Source organism: Pantherophis guttatus, chromosome 18, assembly GCF_059756535.1.
Source record: "Pantherophis guttatus breed Tessera chromosome 18, ASM5975653v1, whole genome shotgun sequence".
NCBI lineage: Eukaryota > Metazoa > Chordata > Lepidosauria > Squamata > Colubridae > Pantherophis > Pantherophis guttatus.
This window is the reverse complement of record NC_142080.1, coordinates 5,164,832-5,184,825: the sequence shown is the minus strand read 5'-3', so window position 1 is coordinate 5,184,825 and position 19,994 is coordinate 5,164,832. Positions and strand designations below refer to the sequence as shown.

At 45.4% G+C, this 19,994-nt stretch overlaps 2 protein-coding genes across 6 annotated transcripts in view; both read left to right on the top strand.

Moving 5' to 3' along the window:
• GANAB (glucosidase II alpha subunit) overlaps positions 1-15,615 on the top strand; it is a 53,919-nt gene extending 38,304 nt beyond the window's left edge. For 2 of the 3 annotated variants that reach the window (XM_087881107.1, XM_087881106.1), the window contains 12 exons: positions 221-300; positions 388-531; positions 912-1,008; positions 1,857-1,958; positions 4,298-4,541; positions 5,464-5,528; positions 6,221-6,297; positions 8,213-8,287; positions 9,175-9,288; positions 11,296-11,408; positions 11,526-11,626; positions 13,326-15,615. In XM_087881107.1, coding sequence (XP_087737233.1) covers positions 221-300; positions 388-531; positions 912-1,008; positions 1,857-1,958; positions 4,298-4,541; positions 5,464-5,528; positions 6,221-6,297; positions 8,213-8,287; positions 9,175-9,288; positions 11,296-11,408; positions 11,526-11,626; positions 13,326-13,435 — 1,322 coding nt within the window. In that variant the 3' untranslated portion in view covers positions 13,436-15,615. The remainder of the gene's footprint in view (positions 1-220; positions 301-387; positions 532-911; positions 1,009-1,856; positions 1,959-4,297; positions 4,542-5,463; positions 5,529-6,220; positions 6,298-8,212; positions 8,288-9,174; positions 9,289-11,295; positions 11,409-11,525; positions 11,627-13,325) is intronic. The other variant, XM_087881109.1, reaches the window with a different exon arrangement.
• A 3,384-nt stretch (positions 15,616-18,999) lies between these two features.
• B3GAT3 (beta-1,3-glucuronyltransferase 3) overlaps positions 19,000-19,994 on the top strand; it is a 37,054-nt gene continuing 36,059 nt past the window's right edge. For 2 of the 3 annotated variants that reach the window (XM_060689532.2, XM_060689530.2), the window contains exon 1: positions 19,000-19,148. The gene's annotated coding sequence lies outside the window, so the exon portion shown is untranslated. Of the gene's footprint in view, positions 19,149-19,224; positions 19,520-19,994 lie in introns of those variants that run through there. The other variant, XM_060689531.2, reaches the window with a different exon arrangement.

The following is a 19,994-nucleotide window of genomic DNA, read 5'->3' as shown; positions in this document are numbered from 1 at the left end:
CAAACAAGACAGTGATAGAGGTGCAGATGACAGACTCAATAATTCCTTTGTAGAACTGGATCAGCAGCTCTTAGGGCAAAGTTTGAGCTTCCTGAGTTTGCGCAGCAAGAACATTCTTTGTTGTGCTTTTTTTTTTTTTTTGATGAAACTGACAATATTCATTCCGTTCTGTTCACAACAGCTCACCATTAAGTCGTTTCTCTTGTCTCCTGGTACTCAGGTTCAGCGGGCTATCCGGATTTCACCAACCCCCAGATGCGCTCCTGGTGGTCCAGCATGTTCGCTTACGACCAATACGAGGTAGGGGTTTTATTCCTGGTTTATTTCTGACCTTCTTTCTACTCTTCGGCGTCTCCCTGTCACTCGCTTTTCCTTTAATCCCCCCAGGGCTCCATGGAGAACCTTTACACTTGGAATGACATGAACGAACCTTCGGTCTTCAACGGTCCCGAGGTCACCATGTACAAGGACGCCGTCCACCACGGGGGCTGGGAGCATCGCGACGTCCACAACCTCTACGGCTTCTACGTGGTGAGTGTCATTCCTGTGAGGTTTGTGCAGCTCAGAATCTGAATCAATCTGAACGGGACTCTGAAGACGAGGCTACTGATTATTTTTGATCAAAGCAAAACTTGGGCGACCTCAATCTCCCGCCTTAAACAGAGAGAGAGAGAGAGGAAAAAAAAAAACTTTCTTCCTTCTTTATAGTTTCACGCCGGTGGTGAAATCCAAAATTTTTTTTTACTACCGGTTCTGTGGCTTGGGCGTGGCGTGGCTTGGTGGGCTTGGCAGAGGAAGGATACTGCAAAATCTCCATTCCCACCCCACCCCAGGCACACTAGACCCCGTTGGGGTTGAGCCCGGATCCCAACACGTTGAATAACCATCTCTTCTTCCCTTCCTCCTGGCAGCAAATGGCCACCGCAGAGGGCCAGGTGCAGCGGTCCAGCGGCACGGAGCGCCCCTTCGTCTTGACTCGGAGTTTCTTTGCCGGTTCACAACGTTACGGTTAGTGGCGGGCGCATAAAGACGAGCGATGGAGTAGCTGGGCTTGGGAGAGAGAAAGTCCTTCCAAAGACGCGAGAGGGACAGATCTTCAAGCCCCCAAGTTTGTAAGGACGCTGGGAAGGTATTATGGTCCGCCAGCGGCCAGCAGAGCTGGCAGCAGATTCAGACAGTGAGGAGGTTGGGGAGGAACGTGGGCCAGTCCTGGAGTCTGGGGAAGGCTCGGATGAGGGCTCTGCGTTGGAGGCAGAGAGAGGGCCAAGACCATCTGGTAGTTCTTTGCTGCCTCCGGAGTCTCCGGAGTCTGACATTAGCAAGGCAGAAGAACAGCGGGAGCCTGTTCCCACTGTGCGCATGTGCAGAGCTGCCAGGAGACAGGAACAATTAAGGAAACAGGGTCGACTTGGGAGTAAGGCTTGGAGGTGATTGGCTCCTCCCATAAGACATAAAAGAGGAGTGAACGGGACGTGAGCTTTTGCAGGAAGCAATTAGTTCATCTGGTCGGTAAAAGCTCTGGCAAAGTTCTGTTTGTGACTCTGTGCCAAGTTTGGCCTTGCCCTGCATCTGGAAATTAGCTCTCTGGCAGCCTTCCACAGGAGATAAGGTGGGTGTTGATAACCTTCCTCTGAAAGACTGTTTATCAAGCTTTGCGGACCGTAAATGAAAGTCATTTACAGCCGTATGAATTACAGAGGTTTGCCGGGACTAAAGTTTGTGCTGTTTAATTTCTAAGGAAGCCTAACTCAGAACAGTAGAAGAGATAATGGCGTTGAGTCAGTTGTCAAAATTTCTCTCAGAGACGGCAGTTCACCAACGTTGTTGTTACAGTTTGTGATTGCTGTCCTTCACAGGAGCTGTGTGGACAGGAGACAACGCAGCCGAGTGGGACCACCTAAAGATCTCCATCCCCATGTGCCTGAGCCTGAGTTTAGTGGGCATCTCTTTCTGCGGAGGTAAGCAGGGGGCCTGTGCGTAGCGGGTCGTCCTTGACTTAGCGACCATTCGTTTAGCGACAGTTTTGCATTTTTAAACGGCGCTGTGAAAAGTCGACTGGCCCTCCTCGCCCTCACAACCGCTTCGGCATCTTACCACCGTTCCCCGATCAAAATTTGGGCGCTCGGCAGTAGAGATGGATTTAGGATGGGTGTGTGTGTGTGTGTCGTGTTTTCATCATTTTGAGACCTTCTAATTCCATTTTATGATGAGGAAAATCCACGAGGGAAGTCGGGAAGTTGCTTTATGACCTTGTGATTCACTTAACAACTGGTTAATCAATGTGAGCATAAAGGTCGTAAAATCAGGCACGATAGATTTAACACCTGACTTCGTTAGGAAAATCAGGCCCTGGTCACATGGAGACCCCTGTACTTCAGGAAAAAGGAGAAGAATTATATGTTTATAATATATATTTATAAACCAAGAACTTGGTTTACGTAGGAAAATACCCGGTTGAAGATTCACAACCTAAATGTTGGGAGATGTGATTGTGTTGATGCTACCTATTTTCATGTTTGGTGGACCTGTAAAAAAGTTAAAGCATTTTGGATAAAAATATGGTAGATTATTCAAAATATTCTAAAAAAAAAAAGGATAAAGTTTACTCCACAGTTGTTTTTGTTAGGTATAATTACAGATTGTACGGCTATAGAGACTAATTTGATTCTGAACTTTTTATTTATTTATTTATTTATTTATTTTTAAATTTTGATTTATATGCCGCCCTTCTCTGGAGACTCAGGGCGGCTTACAATGCGCTAAGCAATAGCCTTCATACTTTTGTATATTTTATACAAAGTCAGCTTATTGCCCCCACAAACTGGGTCCTCATTTTACCTACCTTAGAAAGGATGGAAGGCTGAGTCAACCTTGAGCCTTGGAGAGATTCGAACCAGCAGAAATTGCAGGCAGCTGTGTTAATAACAGGGTGCGTAGACCACTGTACTATCAAGGCTCTTAACTTAATAACTGCAGCAAGACTCTTGGTGGCGCAGTACTGGAAGAAGGTAGATTTACCTACTATTCAAGAATGGGCATTAAAAGTAGTAAATTTAGCAGAAATGGCGAAAATTTCGGCTTATCTAAAGGACCACTCAAATGAGAAATATATGTTAGAATGGAAAAGATGGATTGATTATATTCAAGGCAAATATCGGACTAAAAAATTTCAAATAGCTTATGAATGATTAGAGAGATTTTATAAAATACTTAAATTTAGTTTAGTAAAAGGGGAGTTAAAAGTTCAAAAGGGGCGGAAATGAGGCCGGAAACCTTTTTATTGGGAATAATCACAGCACAATATACCAAAGAAATAAAATATCTGATTATCCATATCCTCACAGCAGCACGTATACTCTTTGCCCAACATTGGAAATCTGAACAGCTACCCACAGAAGACAAAATAATAGCTAAAATTACAAAATGTGCAGAATTGGATAAGCTCACAAAAGAAATACAAGAGAAAGATGATACTGATTACTATTTAGTATGGCAAAGATGGTACAGCTGGCTGGAGGCAAAAATAGGAATATAAAGATGACTTTCGACTATTTAATAGAAATGCATAGAAGTAAATAAGGAGTCAACTATATATGTACATATATAACTAAGTAAATAGGGGACTGTAGATATTGATACAAATAGAAATATGAAAAATAACCCACCGTTGTAATATCTTCTAAGAGTCAGTCATTGGACTGAATTGATGTGTGTTCGTTTTGTATGTTGTTTCAATGTATTTATGTTGGTTTTGTTTTTTCTTTTTATTATTAATAAAAACTATTAAATAAAAAAAAAAGTTCAAAAGGGGGATAGGAGGCTATAGATAATTAGCTTATGTTAGTGGGGGGGAGGGGAGGGCTGGAAGGGGAGGAGGGAGGGGGAAGGGGAAATGTTTGGAAAACTTTTTAAAACTTTTCAACCAAGTTTCTCAAACTGCAGCCATAGCTCAGTGAAATCACATCCGCTATCCTTGGCTTCTTCAGACAGCAAGCATGCATTTTGCTGCCTGTTGGTCGCAAAAGGGGATGGCATGACTCTGGGGACACCGCGACCGTCATAAAAACGAGTCCGTTGCCAAGAGTCTGAATTCGGATCACGTGTGACCACGGGGAAGGCTGCAACGGTCATAAGGGTGATAAAACGGCCCTAAGTTCCTTTTTTTTTTAAGGCCGTCGTAACTTCGAACGGTCACTAAACGAGCTGTTGTAAGTCGAGGATTACCTGGACCATCCCAGACCATTTAAATGTCCAATTTTCTCCCTATTAAACCATTTCTTCTTCCTGCTGCTTTTAGCTGACGTGGGTGGCTTCTTTAAAAATCCGGAGCCGGAGTTGCTGGTGCGTTGGTACCAAGCCGGAGCCTATCAGCCCTTCTTCCGGGCCCACGCGCACGTGGACACCATCCACCGGGAACCCTGGCTTTTCGGCGACGAGAACAAAGCTCTGATCCGGGAGGCCATCCGCGAGCGTTACGCTCTGCTTCCCTTCTGGTATACCCTCTTCTATCAGTCTTACCGGACTGGCAAGCCGGTTATGAGGTGAGTTGGAAGGGCCGGGAAGAGGAAGGGATGGAGGGACCCTGATTCGGTTCCGTATTTTGCATTGAGCCGTTTTGGCTAGGGAATTCTGGGAGTTGAAGTCCTCCCATCTTAAAGCATGCTGGCTGGAGGATTCTGGGAGTTGAAGTCCACCCATCTTAAAGCATGCAGGCTGGGGAATTCTGGGAGTTGAAGTCCACTCCTCTTAAAGCATGTTGGTTGGGGGATTCTGGGAGTTGAAGTCCACCCATTTTAAAGCATGCAGGCTGGGGGATTCTGGGAGTTGAAGTCCACCCATTTTAAAGCATGCAGGCTGGGGGATTCTGGGAGTGGAATTCCACCCATCTTAAAGCATGCACACTGGGGGATTCTGGGAGTGGAATTCCACCCATCTTAAAGCATGCACACTGGGGAATTCTGGGAGTTGAAGTCCACTCCTCTTAAAGCATGTTGGTTGGAGGATTCTGGGAGTGGAATTCCACCCATTTTAAAGCATGCAGGCTGGGGGATTCTGGGAGTTGAAGTCCAGCCATCTTAAAGCATGCACACTGGGGGATTCTGGGAGTTGAAGTCCACCCATCTTAAAGCATGCAGGCTGGGGGATTCTGGGAGTTGAAGTCCATCCATTTTAAAGCATGCACACTGGGGGATTCAGGGAATTAAAGCCTTAAATCTTAAAAGACTTGCCAGTCTTAAAGCGGGTAGAAGGGAATTCTGGGAGTGGAAGTCCATCCATCTTAAATCATGCAGACTGTGGAATTGTGGGAATTAAAGTCTACCCATCTTTAAAGTATGCAGGCTGGGGGTTTCTGGGAATTGAAGTTCTAATCCTAGTTTGGCATCATTTCTCAGTCTAGCCATGGTGTTGTGCGATATTTTCTTATTTCGACCATGTTAATTCTTGCTTTTTGCTCTCTGACAGACCCCTCTGGGTCGAATATCCCCAAGATCCTACCTTGTACCCCATTGATGATGAATATCTGCTTGGTGAGTTTTTCATGTGTGTGTGTGTGTGAGAGAGAGAGGGAGGGAGGGAGGGAGGGAGGGAGGGAGGGAGGGAGGGAGGGAGGAAGGAAGGAAGGAAGGAAGAAAGAGAGAGAGAAAGGAAGGAAGGAAGGAAGGAAGGAAGAGAAAGGAAGGAAGGAAGAGAAAGAAGAAAGAAAAAGAAAGAAAGAAAGAAAGAAAGAAAGAAAGAAAGAAAGAAAGAAAGAAAGAAAGAAAGAAAGAAAGAAAGAAAACCAGGAAGGACAAAGATGAAATCCTACTTCCTGATCCCATTCAGAGCTTCCCACAGTCACATAACCACAATTTTCGTTGTTTTAAACCGGAAATTAGCATTTTCGGTTTCCAGCAAAAAAAAAACCTATCAGCACCCCTTATTGGCTATAACGGATTTATTTATAACAAGCACGATATTTGTTTAATGTCTGCCACAAAAACAAAGTTTGTAAAATTGAGCATGGCCCTTTGCTGACCTGCTTAATGACTGCTCCAACTTAAGAACCTTAATTCTGGGCTCAATTACGGTCATAAGTCAAGGACTCTGCAATTGTATGGCTGGAAATAATGACAGGCAGTAATTTGGGGTGATGAAGATGATGCTAGAATTTGACTAGTTTTTGAAATGCGAAAAGCAGCTCGTTCAAGTTTCTAGATCTCATTGATCGTCTCCTTTACAGGCGATGCATTGTTGGTTCATCCGGTAACTGCTCAAGGAGCGCGGGGTGTACAGATCTACTTACCTGGTAAAGGAGAAGTAAGTATGACGGTTGACTTTGGATTGAGCTATTTACTTATTAGATTGTTATCCCTTCGTTATTGTTGAAGTAACTCAAAGCAGTGAACATTCCTAATATTCGGTCCTCCTTCTATTTTCCACACAACAACAACCGTGTGAGGTGGGCTGGCCTAAGAGAATTGACAAAAGTCACCCAGCTGTTTTCATACCTAAGATGGGACTAGAACTCACCTTCTCCTGGTGATTGGCTCAAGGTCACCCAGCCGTTTTCATACCTAAGACGGGACTATAATTCACCGTCTCCTGGTGATTGGCTCAAGGTCACCCAGCCGTTTTCATACCTAAGATGGGACTGTAATTCACCATCTCCTGGTGATTGGCCCAAAGTCACCCATCCGTTTTCATGCCTAAAACTGGACTAGAACTCACCATCTCCTGGTGATTGTCTCAAAGTCACCGAGCCATTTTCATACCTAAGACGGGACTAGAACTCACCGTCTCCTGGTGATTGGCTCAAAGTCACCCAGCTGTTTTCATACCTAAAATGGGACTATAATTCACCGTCTCCTGGTGATTGGCCCAAAGTCACCCAGCCGTTTTCATACCTAAGGCGGGACTAGAACTCACAATCTCCTAGTTCATAGGCCAGCACTTTAACCTCTACACCGGAATGGCGCTCGCTCTCAATGTTACAATTGGCTGAGGGGGGAAAAAATAAATAAAATAAATAAATAATAAATAAAAAATTCCCTTGAAAAGAAGAGTATTATAGGCATATCCCTATCGAGAAAAACTTTCTCCCTCACCGAAGGTTTTAGAGCAATTGCATAATCTTGGAATAAACCGTTTTGTTGTATTTTTTTAGCCCCCGGGTGCGCTTTAAGCACAACGGTTACAAACCGCAAGTTTATCTTCTAAAAACAAGCTGTCGGAAAGAGAAGTTTGTCATCCCTCCAAAAAATTATTGTGGTGTTTTTTTTGGCCTCTTTAAAGGGAAGCACAGCTTTACAACGGCGGCTTGGCCCAGTTTCAAACAGACGTCCTGCCAAATTGGGTGTCCCCACCCCCACCCCACCCCGTCGATCCGGCTCATCCAAATCCTCTATAAACAATTTTTTAAAAAAAATATATATATATACTTTATTGGTTTTAAAATTTAAAAAAACATCAAATCTCTGTTAACATCTGAGGTGTCGTGTAATTACATATTTACGTTATGTACATTATATACATATCGAATACATTCGAATCTACCATTATTGAAAATAGACATAACCTTACAATCTCGTTCTATTATTCCACCATTTGTACCACCTTTCCCATACTGCACTGAATTTTGAGTTCGCATCATTGTTAATTTTGCCATTCCTGCGCATTCTAAGATTTTGTTTATTATTATTACCTCTGGAGGGGTTTGTTTGTCCTTCCAGTATTTTGCAAAAATTAACCTGGCTGCTGTTATGACATGTATTATAAGATGTATCTTATCTTTAGAAAATCCATCTCCGATCATTCCTAGTAAAAAGATTTCAGGGGATAATTCTATTTCTTCTTCCACTATTACTCGTAACCAGTTTCGTATTTTTATCCAAAACTTTTTTGTCTCGGGACAGGACCACCACATATGATAGAAGGTGCCAACCTCCTTTCCACACTTCCAACATGTTGCCGAAGCGCTGGGAAATATTTTTGCTAGTCTAGCTGGCGCTAGATACCATCTACGGAAAATTTTATAATGGTTCTCCCTGTAGGTTGCTGATTTAGTCAGATTGTAGTTTCTGTTCCAGGCCTCCTCCCAGTCATTGAAATTTAATCTATAACCAATGTTTTTTCCCCAAATATTTAATTGATTTCTGGCTATTCCTTCTGCCCTGTCTTCACCTAATAGAAAGTTGTAGAATTTCGCTAACATAAACAATTTTTCTCTTGGCAGGTTTGGTACGACGTCCACACCCACCAGAAACTCCACGCCCCACAGACGTTTTATTTGACGGTCACCATGAGCAGCGTAAGTCCGAGATTTGGGGGGTCAGATTAAGGCACGGCCCCCTCGCAAACAGCCGAGGCGGTGGGTGGGTGTGATTTTTTTCAAAGCCAACCTTCCCACCCACCCAACCCCCAATGCGTCATGGCGCTCCCATGTAACACCTCTCCTGCGCGAGCTGCACTGGCTTCCGGTGGTCTTTCGGGTGCAATTCAAGGTATTGGTTACCACCTTTAGAGCGCTCCATGGCTTAGGACCTGGATATCTACGAGACTGCCTTCTGCCGCCGAGAGCCTCCTACCGGCCAGTACGCGCCCACAGAGAGGGGCTCCTCGGGGTGCCGTCAGTCAAACAATGTCGACTGGCGGCCCCCAGGGGGAGAGCTTTCTCTGTGGGAGCAGATACGGACGATCCTGGATCCTACGAACTTTTCGCCGGGCCCTCAAGACTTTCTTATTTCACCAAGCCGGGCTGGCCTAATTTTTAAATTTTTTAAATTGTTTAATTTTAACCTGAATTTTAATGGGGTATTTAAACGGTTGGGCCAAACCATTTAATTTATTTTAAGTTGCTTTTAAATTTTGTATTTTGGGTTTTTGTCTTTGGCTTTTTTGCTTTTTTTTTTGCTTTTGTCTTTTGCTCCCTGAGTCCTTCGGGAGAAGGGCGGTATATAAATTTAATAAATTAATTAAATAATTAAATAATTAAATAATTAAATAATTAAATAAATAAATAAATAAATAAATAAAGAATGAATGAATGAATGAATGAATGAATGAATGAATGAATGAATGAATGCAGACCTCCAAAATATACTCAGCCAACCTGTCACAAATGGGAAATCGGGAACCAAAGCGGTTCGGATCAATACAGGTAATCCTCGACTCTAACCCGTTTATCCGTTCCCAAAGATTCCCGTTTACCAGCGTGGGGGCAGCATCGTGGCTCGCAAGGAGCGTGTCCGCCGTTCTTCGGACTGCATGCAGAACGACCCATACACGCTCTACGTGGCTTTGGGGCCTCAGGTGAGATGCGGAGAGGGGGATGGAGAGGTTTAAAGGGGCTGCATTACGACGATCAGTTGGGATATAATACCATCAAGGATGTTATTATCCTTGCCAGGCCCTCTAGCAAGGGATTTGATCCGGTCCACTGGAGATGCACGCAGGTTAGTCCTCAACTTACGAACAGGTGTTAAGCCACCGTTCAGAGGCCCTGAAAAGGTCATCTACAACCAGTCCTCAGACTTACAACCATCACGGTATCTCCACGATCGCAGGAATCAAAAGTTAGGGTGTGTTGGCCACCGGGCCTTACGTTTACGACGGTCGTAGAAGGACGTAGGTGACGTCGTTGCCGTTGGCAATGATCTTCCCAGCCGGCTTCCAACCCGCAAAAGTCGATGGAGGAAGCCGGATTCGCTTAACGACCTCGTGCTTTGATGAACGACCGCAGGGGTTCGCTTCGCAATAGTGACCAAAAGGGTCCCAAAGATAAGCGCAACTCATGCCTAGCTGCCCAGGGCACAGATTTTGATCACGTTGCCATGGAGAGGTTGTGATGGACGGTCATAAATATGAGAACCGGTTGTAAGCTACTTTTTCCGTGCTGTTGGAACTTTTAAAAGGTTACTAAAAGAATGGTGGCAGGTCAAGGAATGGAATAGGAATAGGAATAGGAATAGGAAAAATAGGAATAGGAATAGAATAGAATAGAATAGAATAGAATAGAATAGAATAGAATAGAATAGAATAGAATAGAATAGAATAGAATAGAATAGATCTGGAATTTGGAATTTGGAATTTGGAATTTGGAATTTGGAATTTGGAATAGAAAGTGGAAAGTGGAATGTGGAAAATAATACAATATAGGATAGGATAGGATAGAATGGAAAATGGAAAATAGAATATAGTTAGGATAGGATAGGATAGGATAGGATAGGATAGGATAGGATAGGATAGGATAGGATAGGATAGGATAGGATAGATTTGGAATCTGGAATTTGGAATTTGGAATTTGGAATAGAAAGTGGAAAGTGGAATGTGGAAAATAATACAATATAGGATAGGATAGGATAAAATGGAAAATGGAAAATAGAATATAGCTAGGATAGGATAGGATAGGATAGGATAGGATAGGATAGGATAGGATAGGATAGGATAGGATAGGATGGAAAATGGAATATAGTTAGGATAGGATAGGATAGGATAGGATAGGATAGGATAGGATAGAATGGAAAATGGAATATAGTTAGGATAGGATAGGATAGGATAGGATAGGATAGGATAGGATAGGATAGGATAGGATAGAATGGAAAATGGAATATAGTTAGGATAGGATAGGATAGGATAGGATAGGATAGGATAGGATAGGATAGGATAGGATAGGATAGGATAGGATGGAAAATGGAATATAGTTAGGATAGGATAGGATAGGATAGGATAGGATAGGATAGGATAGAATGGAAAATGGAATATAGTTAGGATAGGATAGGATAGGATAGGATAGGATAGGATAGGATAGGATAGGATAGGATAGAATGGAAAATGGAATATAGTTAGGATAGGATAGGATAGGATAGGATAGGATAGGATAGGATAGGATAGGATAGGATAGGATAGGATAGGATGGAAAATGGAATATAGTTAGGATAGGATAGGATAGGATAGGATAGGATAGGATAGGATAGAATGGAAAATGGAATATAGTTAGGATAGGATAGGATAGGATAGGATAGGATAGGATAGGATAGGATAGGATAGGATAGGATGGAAAATGGAATATAGTTAGGATAGGATAGGATAGGATAGGATAGGATAGGATAGAATGGAAAATGGAATATAGTTAGGATAGAATGTAGAATATAGAACAGAACAGAATAGAAAGTGGAAAGTGAAAAATAGAATATAGAAGAGAATTAGAAGAGAACAGAATATAGAGAACAGAATATAGAATAAAATAGAATAACTTTATTGTCACTAGCCTGTCCCGAGTCCAATCATTTGACTTTCTGCTTTTCTCAATCACTCCAGGGAACCGCCCAAGGGGAACTTTTCGTTGACGACGGACACACGTATAATTTCGAGACGAAAGGAGAATACCTGCACCGCCTCTTCCGTTTCTCTGGCAACGTGCTGACGGCCAGGTACCCAGTCTAGGAACTTTTATTATTTTTTTTCTCTCTCTCTCTCCTCTTCTCCCTCCCCCCTTCATCACCTAGCACCCCCTTTTCTTCCGGCTGATTTCCCCAATTTCATTTCAGCTCGGCAGACCCAAAAGGCAGGTTTGAAACCCCGGCCTGGATCGAACGGGTGGTGATCCTCGGAGCGGGAAAACCAGGGGCCGTCTTCCTCAAACAACCCGGTGAGTTGGTGGTGGGAGGGCCCAAAGTTACACCATGTTTTCCTATTTCCCTTTGGATGGAAATGGCAAATGATTTCCTTCCCCGGATAGAAGCTAATCAAGGTAGAGGAGCAACCTAGAACTAAGGAGGAATGTCCTGACAGTGAGGACAATTAACCAGTGGAACAGCTTGCCACTAGAAGTCGTGGAGGTTTTCAAGAAGAGATCGGACAATGAGCTTGGAAGACAGTTGGCTTTTTGGCAGTTTTGTATGGGCAAACCCTGTTTGATTGGGGGGGGGCGGGGTTGTACATGGTGTTTCGTGACCCTAGAAATCAGGAACCAGGTTTAGCCAGTTGGGTGAACCATTCTGTGATATCCTGGAGCTTGTGGGAACTAGTCTAACGAAGAGAACGCCTAGGGGTGACATGATAGCAGCCTTCCAATATTTCACAAAGAAGAGAGGAGTCAACCTGTTCTCCAAAGCACCAGAAGGCAGGACAAGAAGCAACGGACGGAAATTTATCGGGGAGAGGAGCAATCTGAGATTAAGGAGAAAGTTCCTAACAGGGAGAACGATTAATCAGTGGAACAGTTTGCCACCAGAAGTTGTGAATGTCCAACGCTGAAGGTTTCCAGGAAGAGATTGGGCAACCATTTGTATGGCATGGTATAGAGCTGTGATAGGCGAACCTGTGGGCACGCGAGCTCAACTCTGGTGCCAGCCGGCTGATTTTCGGGCCTTCTGGGGCCACTGGAAGTTAGGAAACAGGCTGTTTCTGGCCTCTGGGGTGGGGGAGGAGGCCTGTTTTTCGCTCTTCCCAGGCTCCAGAGGCTTTCTAGGAACCTGGGGAGGGCAAAAACAGCCTCCCCCCACCGGAGACCCTCAAGAGGCCGGAAACGACCTGTTTGCCGACTTCTGGTGGAACTGGAAGGCCTGTTTTTCGCCCTTCCCAGGCTCTAGAACCTTTCTAGGAGTCTGGGGAGGGCGAAAACGGCCTTACCCGCCCACCCACTCCCCGGAGGCCGGAAACGGTCCCATCGGAAGTCTGCAAATGGGCCTGTGGGGAAGGCCGTTTTTGCCCTCCCCAAACTCCTAGAAAAGAGCCTTGGTAGTACAGGGGTTTAAGGCACCCTGTTATTAAGCTTATTAAGACCAGCTGCCTGCAATTACTGCAGGGTTCAAATCTCGCCAAGGCTCAAGGTTGACTCAGCCTTCCATCCTTTCTAAGGTAGGTGAAATGAGGACCCAGTTTGTGGGGGCAATAAGCTGACTTTGTATAAATATACAAAAGGATGAAGGCTATTGCTGAGCACATCGTAAGCCGCCCTGAGTCTCTGGAGAAGGGCGGCATATAAATCAAATTTAAAAAAAAAAAAAAAAAAAAGTTCTGGAGGCTGGGGAGAGTGAAAAATGGGCCTACTGTGGCCCACCGTGCCATCGTGTGGCAAAAGCGGGAGGGGTGCGAGGGAATCGTGCACACATGCGTAGGGGGGGCAGGGCGCATAGAATTATGAGTCTCGGCACATGCGTGACACCTCCCCCCCCACGCTCCCTCACTTTTGACACGCGATGGCAAAAAGGTTAGCCACCGCTGGTATAGAGTCTCTGGGACCCCCAAGGTCCCTTCCAACTCTATTATTCTTACTCAGACTTACTGTCTCTCTCTTCTCTTCTCCCCCCCCCCCCCCCCGCCCCTTCCCACTTCCAACTGTCCAGGAGCAGGCGAGACGCGCCTGGATTTCACCCACGAAGCTGAGACCTCCGTTCTAACCATCCGGAAGCCCGCCGTGAATGTCGGAGAAGACTGGAGCATCTCGCTACGATAATGGCACGAGGCGGGAGGGGGGCGGGGGAGACAAGAATTATCTGGGCAGAGGGGCAGGGAGATGTTGGGGGTGCGGGGTTGAGGAGCTCTAGGTCAGGATCCTATCTCCCCCCCCCCAATCCTTTGGGTAGATAGATCTGGAAGCTCCCCGCTGCCAACTGTATCTCAGGTCCAGTGTCCCAGTTCAGAAGGCATGAAATGGAAGAGGGATATCTTTCCCTTCCCTTCCCTTCCCTTCCCTTCCCTTCCCTTCCTCCCTCTGGCCTTTTTATCCTTCTCTTCCTCCCTCTTTCCTTTCCTCCCTCTTTCCTTTCCTTTCCTTTCCTTTCCTTTCCTTTCCTTTCCTTTCCTTTCCTTTCCTTTCCTTTCCTTTCCTTTCCTTTCCTTCCCTTCCCTTCCCTTCCCTTCCCTACCCTTCCTCCCCCTGGCCTTTTTATCCTTCTCTTCCTCCCCCTTCCCTTCCCTTCAGTCCCTCCCGTCTGTCTTTCTCCTTCCTACTTTCTTCCTCTCTCCCCTTCCTTTCTTCATTCCTTTTTTTCCTTCTCTTCGTCCCTCCCTATCTCTCCACTCCTCCCATTTTTCCTTCCCTCGTCCTCTCCTCTTTCTTTGTTCGTCTCTTCCACCCTCTTCTTTTTTCCTTCTCTTCTTCCCTTCCTTCCTTTCCCATCTCTCCCCTCCAATCTTTTTCCTTCCTCCATTTCCCTCCTTCTCTCCTTTCTATGTTCCTTCTTTCCTCCCTCCCTCTTTCCTTCCTATTTCTTCTCCTTCACTTCTTCCCTGCCTTCCCCTCCACCTTCCCGTCTCTCTCCTTCTTTCTCCTTCCTTCCTCTCTCTCCCCTTCCTCCCTCTCCTCTTTCTCTCCTCCTCCCTCTCTTCCCTCCATCCTTCCTTTCTTCCCTCCCTCCCAACTTTTAGCAATATTGGCTGTAAAATGAGGACTTTCCTGGCGACGCTGGATGGCAACCCGGTTTTCCCTTGGGGGACCGGAGGCCAAGGCACTCACCCACCCTCTCTCTCTCTCCCCTTCCAATTATTTTTCTGGAAAATGCAAACCCAGATTGCCTTTTTTCCAAAATTGGTGGGCCTAGCTCTCGTTCTCTGCACCCCCTTTATCTCTTCCCCGCATGTTCTGGCTGAAGTTTTAAATCGGTTTCTGGACCAATTTGGGCATGGGGGTGGGGGGAGAACTCAAAACAGAAATTTAATTGACCGTCGGCGAGGACTGCCTTTTCAACCCCTTTCCTCGCCGGCCAGCGAATGTGCTACAATTTCCTCCACAATCCCGTACGCCAACCCTTTTGCAGTTTGCAAGAACTTGTTGTGTGTGTAGCCAGACCACAAAAACCTCACTCGATAATCCCTGCCCCTCCCTCCCAGGAGGATCTTCCTGCTAAATCCTTGAGGGTTGTTTTTTCCCAGACTGGCGGGTTGGGGAGGGAATTTTCTGTTTTCCAAGGGAGGGAAGTGACTTAGGTGCCAGTGAATCACTGTCACTTCTATTTATGGCGATTTTTTTTAAAATTTTGGGCGGGGAAGGCAGACCAGACAGATCATGTGATGATTAAAAAAAAAGAGAGATGTTGTGTTGTTGTTTAGTTACCAGATTTAAGCTTGTGCGGAAGTGAGAAATGGCTGTCCTTCACGGGGACCAAGGAAAAATGGGGTGGGGGAATCGCATGGGGGGGGGCATGAGCTGCTAGAGAAGGACCCCCCTTCCTTGCAGGAAAGGGAGAAGCCATGGGTGCATCTGCCTGCTGGAAGGGCTGGAAAAATTTTTTTTTAAAAAAATTCGTTTTTAGCTGCTCTGCCTCCTTCCCTCCCTTCGGGTTTCTCTCTTGCCTACAAGCCAGCAGCTTTCGTTATGTGATTTGTTTTTTGTTTTTTTTTAAAAATGATTATCCGTTGGTGTCTGTGGATTAACATTCCTGATTCTGGCTGGTTTCTCCCTTAATACGTGTTTGCCAAGCGAAAAAAAGAAAAAAGGCACAGAACGGAGCTTTTAGTTAAAAAAAATACAAAAAGAAAATTCCTTAACACATACACGCACTCAAACACACGCGCACCGAAATCTTTTCTATCCCTTCCTTGATTGCCATGACATCCGCAGGTAAAAGCTTTTACTGACTCGAGTGTTTTGATAAAAAGATGGAGAATTCAAAAATAAAAATGCTGTGAAATCTCGCCTGTTGTGGTTTGAACTCACCTTGAGGCTTGTTTTAATGCTAAAGGAAAATAATGGATCAAATGCTTCCTTTTTTTTTCTGCCAAAGCGCCTGTTTCAAGGCTCTTGGTCAGAAAAACCGGATTTCGTTCGGAAAGTCGGTGCCCCAAAGTTGCTTTTTTCAGGAGGTAACTGGACTGTTTTGTTTTTGTTTTTTTTTCTTTTGAAGACATTTCGCTTCTCATTCAAGAAGCTTCAGCAGCGGGCAATGGAAGGATTGATATTCCTTGCAGAGCCTTCCATTCCCCACTATCCTGTCAGATCTGAAGAAGCTTCTTGGATGAGATGGGAAGAAAGGAAGGAGGGAAGGAATACACCGAGAGGGGAGAGAGGGAGGAGAGAAAGAGGAGAGGGAGGAAGGGGAGAGAGAGGAAGGAAGGAAGGAGGGAGACGGGAGGGTGACGAGGAAGGCAGGGAAGAAGTGAAGGAGAAGAAATAGGAAGGAAAGAGGGAGGAAAGAAGGAACATAGAAAGGAGAGAAGGAGGGAAATGGAGGAAGGAAAATGATCGGAGGGGAGAGATGGGAAAGGAAGGAAGGGAAGAAGAGAAGGAAAAAAGAAAAGAGGGTGGAAGAGACGAACAAAGAAAAGAGGAGAGGAAAGGAAAAATGGGAGGAGTGGAGAGATAGGGAGGGAAGAAGAGAAGGAAAAAGAAGGCGAGACGCACCTGGATTTCACCCACGAAGCCGAGACCTTCGTTCTAACCATCCACAAGTTCGCTGTGTCAGAGCTGAAGAAGCTTCTTGGATGGGAAGCGAAACGTCTTCAAAAAACAAAACGAAAAAAGCAAGAAACTCCAGTTGCCTCCTGAAAAAGAACCTTTGGGACACCATTACCTGGATGACTGAGAATCTCTACAGACTAGAGATTACAGACTACAGATCTGTACCCTATGTTCAACAACCTTTACAGTGGTCTTTTGAGAATGTATTGCTATTACTATTGTATGTTAAGGTTTACCTAACCTTTACCTAAAGGTAAAGGTAAAGGTTCCCCTCGCACATACGTGCTAGTCGTTCCCGACTCTAGGGGGGCAGTGCTCATCTCCGTTTCTAAGCCGAAGAGCCAGCGCTGTCCGAAGACGTCTCCATGGTCATGTGGCCGGCAGGACTCAACGCCAAAGGCGCACGGAACGCTGTTCCCTTCCCACCAAAGGTGGTCCCTATTTTTTCTACTTGCATTTTTTTTTTTTTTAACGTGCTTTCGAACTGCTAGCTTGGCAGAAGCTGGGACAAGTCACGGGAGCTCACCCCGTTAACGCGGCACTAGGTATTCGAACCGTCAAACTGCCGACCTTGCGATCAACAAGCTCAGCGTCTTAGCCACTGAGCCACCGGGTCCCTTTTACTTTCCTAGGAAACCATAATAAGCGAGCAATCCTTTTTAAAGATTTTTTTAAAAAAAAAATTATTTTCATTCCTTCTTTAAGAGAAAGCGATTTCAAGGAAGCTTGAGGCACCGTTTAAAGTTTTAACTTTTTTTTTCCTTTAAAAAAAACTTTGCAGTTGTTTCCTTGAGAATGAATATTCCTATGGCTATTCCGTTAAGGTATGTGAGGTTACTTTCCCATGAAATCAAGAGTGAACAATCCCTTCCTAAACTTTTTTTATTATTATTATCATTTTCATTCCTTTTGTAGCCCTTCTCCCAAAAGGGCCAACACTAGCATCTTTCTCTTCTCCTCTCCAAGTAGCAGCAGCTCTCTCTCCGTCAGTCCAGTTTGGACTGAGTGCCAACCATTAGCTTGAAGTTGTAGGAAAAGTTTTGTAGGAGAACTTTATGTTCAAATGCCTCAAATCTCCAGATTGTCTAGCTTTTGTTTCCAATCATAAAAGTCTCGGTAAAGAAACTCCACACACTTAAATCAAGGAGGCCCTTGTGTAAACACTTTCTACTTGCATTGGGACAAGGACCTTCTAGCTTGTTAGGGGATTTTGTCAGTAGAAGTTGGCGCACCTGGTCTAGCAGTCCGTACTTGAAAGCTCTTATTTCACTGGCACCCAGTACGATGTCTTGATGTTTTGACATACTCCAGCCTCTTGTGGTCAGGGACCTGACACAGAAGAATTTCCAATGATTCTGTGGTCAAGGAAGGCTTGAGTAAAACTTGTCTGCCTCCCTCATCCGCCGTTTTTAAAGTTGGAGTTGGCTGGCGTGGTTGGGCATCCAGTTGACGCATTCACTGGGGCCCTCCGAAGTTTCCTGCTTGTTTTCGACTTCTTGGCCTGGATGGTGCCATACAATTAAGTCAGTAGTGACTCTCACCTCCACAATTATAATAAATCACCACCCGTCTCCATAACTTTTTCTGCAGGAGGAGTAAACGACCTTATCACACTTCCTACTGAGGGTAGGACACCGTTTTGCTATCAGCAATGTGAGCCTTTGACTAGAAAGTGCAGAGAAGAGCAACCAGGAGGATTAGGGAACTGGAGGCTAAAACATGATGAATGGTTGCAGGAACTGGGCACGGCTAGTCTAGTGAAGAGGAGAGAAGGACCAGGGGAGACATGATAGCAGTCTTCCAATATTTGAGGGGCTGCTACAGAGAGGAGTGGGGCAAGCTATTCTCCAAAGCACCTGAAGGCCAGACAAGGAAGAATGGATGGAAACTGATCAAAGAGAGATTCAACCTAGAAATAAGGAATTTTCTGGCAGGGAGAACAATCAATGGAAGAGAAGTTGCCTTCAGAAGTGGTGGGAGCTTCATCCCTGGAAGCTTTCAAGAAGAGACTGGACTGCCATCTGTCAGATTTGGTATAAGGTTTCCTGCTTGGACGAGGGGTTGGACTAGATGACCTCCAAGGTCCCTTTCCAACACTCTTATTCTTACCACCTTGAGACTCGTGTCTCCAGGGTGGCAATGCCTGCATCAACATCTACAGCTGTCTCCATCCCAACATCTAGAGATGACAAGTACATTGAGTTGTGGGCAGCTGTTATGACAAGGGGGTCTCAACATTGACAACTTGTGGACTTCAACTCCCAGAGTTCTTCAGCCGGCATGGCTGGCTTAGGAATTCTGGGAGTTGAAGTCCACAAGCCAAGTTGCCAATGTTGAAGACACCTGCTACTATATGGCTTCCGTTTTAATGAGTTCAGGGTACCTCAAGGAGTCCCTCTCTTTTAATACACTTTAAGCAGAGCCTAATTGGGCCGTTGTGTAAGCCGCAATTGCAAAATCTGCTTTGGGATCTTTATATAAAATTGGAAAATATATGGACGGGTATTATAATGAGATAGGTTTGTTTTTTTTTAATGGTGGGGGCGTGTTCAGGGTGGAACCCGAGGAGGCAGGAAGTTGTTGCTCGGGGGACCCTGGATGGCGACGGACGCCGGAGGAGTAGGGAAACAGACGGACCGGAAGTGGTTTCCTGGGCGAGCAGGAGGGGGAAAAGAAAGCGCGGACCCCAGATAAGATGGAAGGGTTTTGACGAGCGGAGGAGGAAGCCCGGTACTTCTTCCTTCGCCCTTGTCGGCGGCGAAAGCAACCGGTGAGCTTAGGCCTTGGCTCCATTGCCATGGTAACGGTGTTACACCGTCTCCCCGCCGTCTTTCCCCGCGGCCGCTGTCGGGCTGTGGAACCTCGGGGTGGCTGCGAAGCAACTGCGCCTGCGCAGATGGAGGAAGGCCAACCGGGCTGCCTTCCCCAACCTGTCGCCCTCCTTGATATTCTGAATCTGACCTATCATTCCCTCCCCCACCACCTCCTTCTCAATCAGGCGGTAGAGGATGATGGGTTCTATGCCAGTGCATTGAGAGGTGGGCAGGTTGGGGAACAAGCCAACCTTTGCACCTCTCTAGGAGGCTGAAGAGTGGATGATGGGTGCTGTGGTACAGCACACCTGACCCTTGAAAGCAGGAGGTGGGTGTGGGGGATGATGGGCGTTGTAGTCCCTAGAAAGTGCAGGAGCTCCATCAAAGTGTACAGTAGGAGGAGACGGTTGGGAGTGATGGGAGGTGGGAAAAGTGGGGCTGGGGATGATGGGAGTTATAGTACCACAGCTGGCCTTAGTGGAACCCCCTGTGGCAGGTTAGATGGGAGAGTATTAAGCGGAGAAAAAAATTGAGGAAAATTGAGTTCTTAATTTCTTAGAAGGAAGCGGAAGGGTGGGGTAGAGTGCTTTCTTAGCTGGAAATTTTATTTTTTATTTATATTTCATATTTCTTAACCATGGGATGATGTGCAATAAACATAACCGAGAAATTTTTTAAAAATGTATAAAATTAACCTTAAAATTAAAAATTAAATTGGGGGGGCGGTTTAAAATTTTCAGTAATGACCATTTTAATATTGTAAGGCGCCCAGATTTACCCTGTGGTTAAAATGGGAGGCCAAT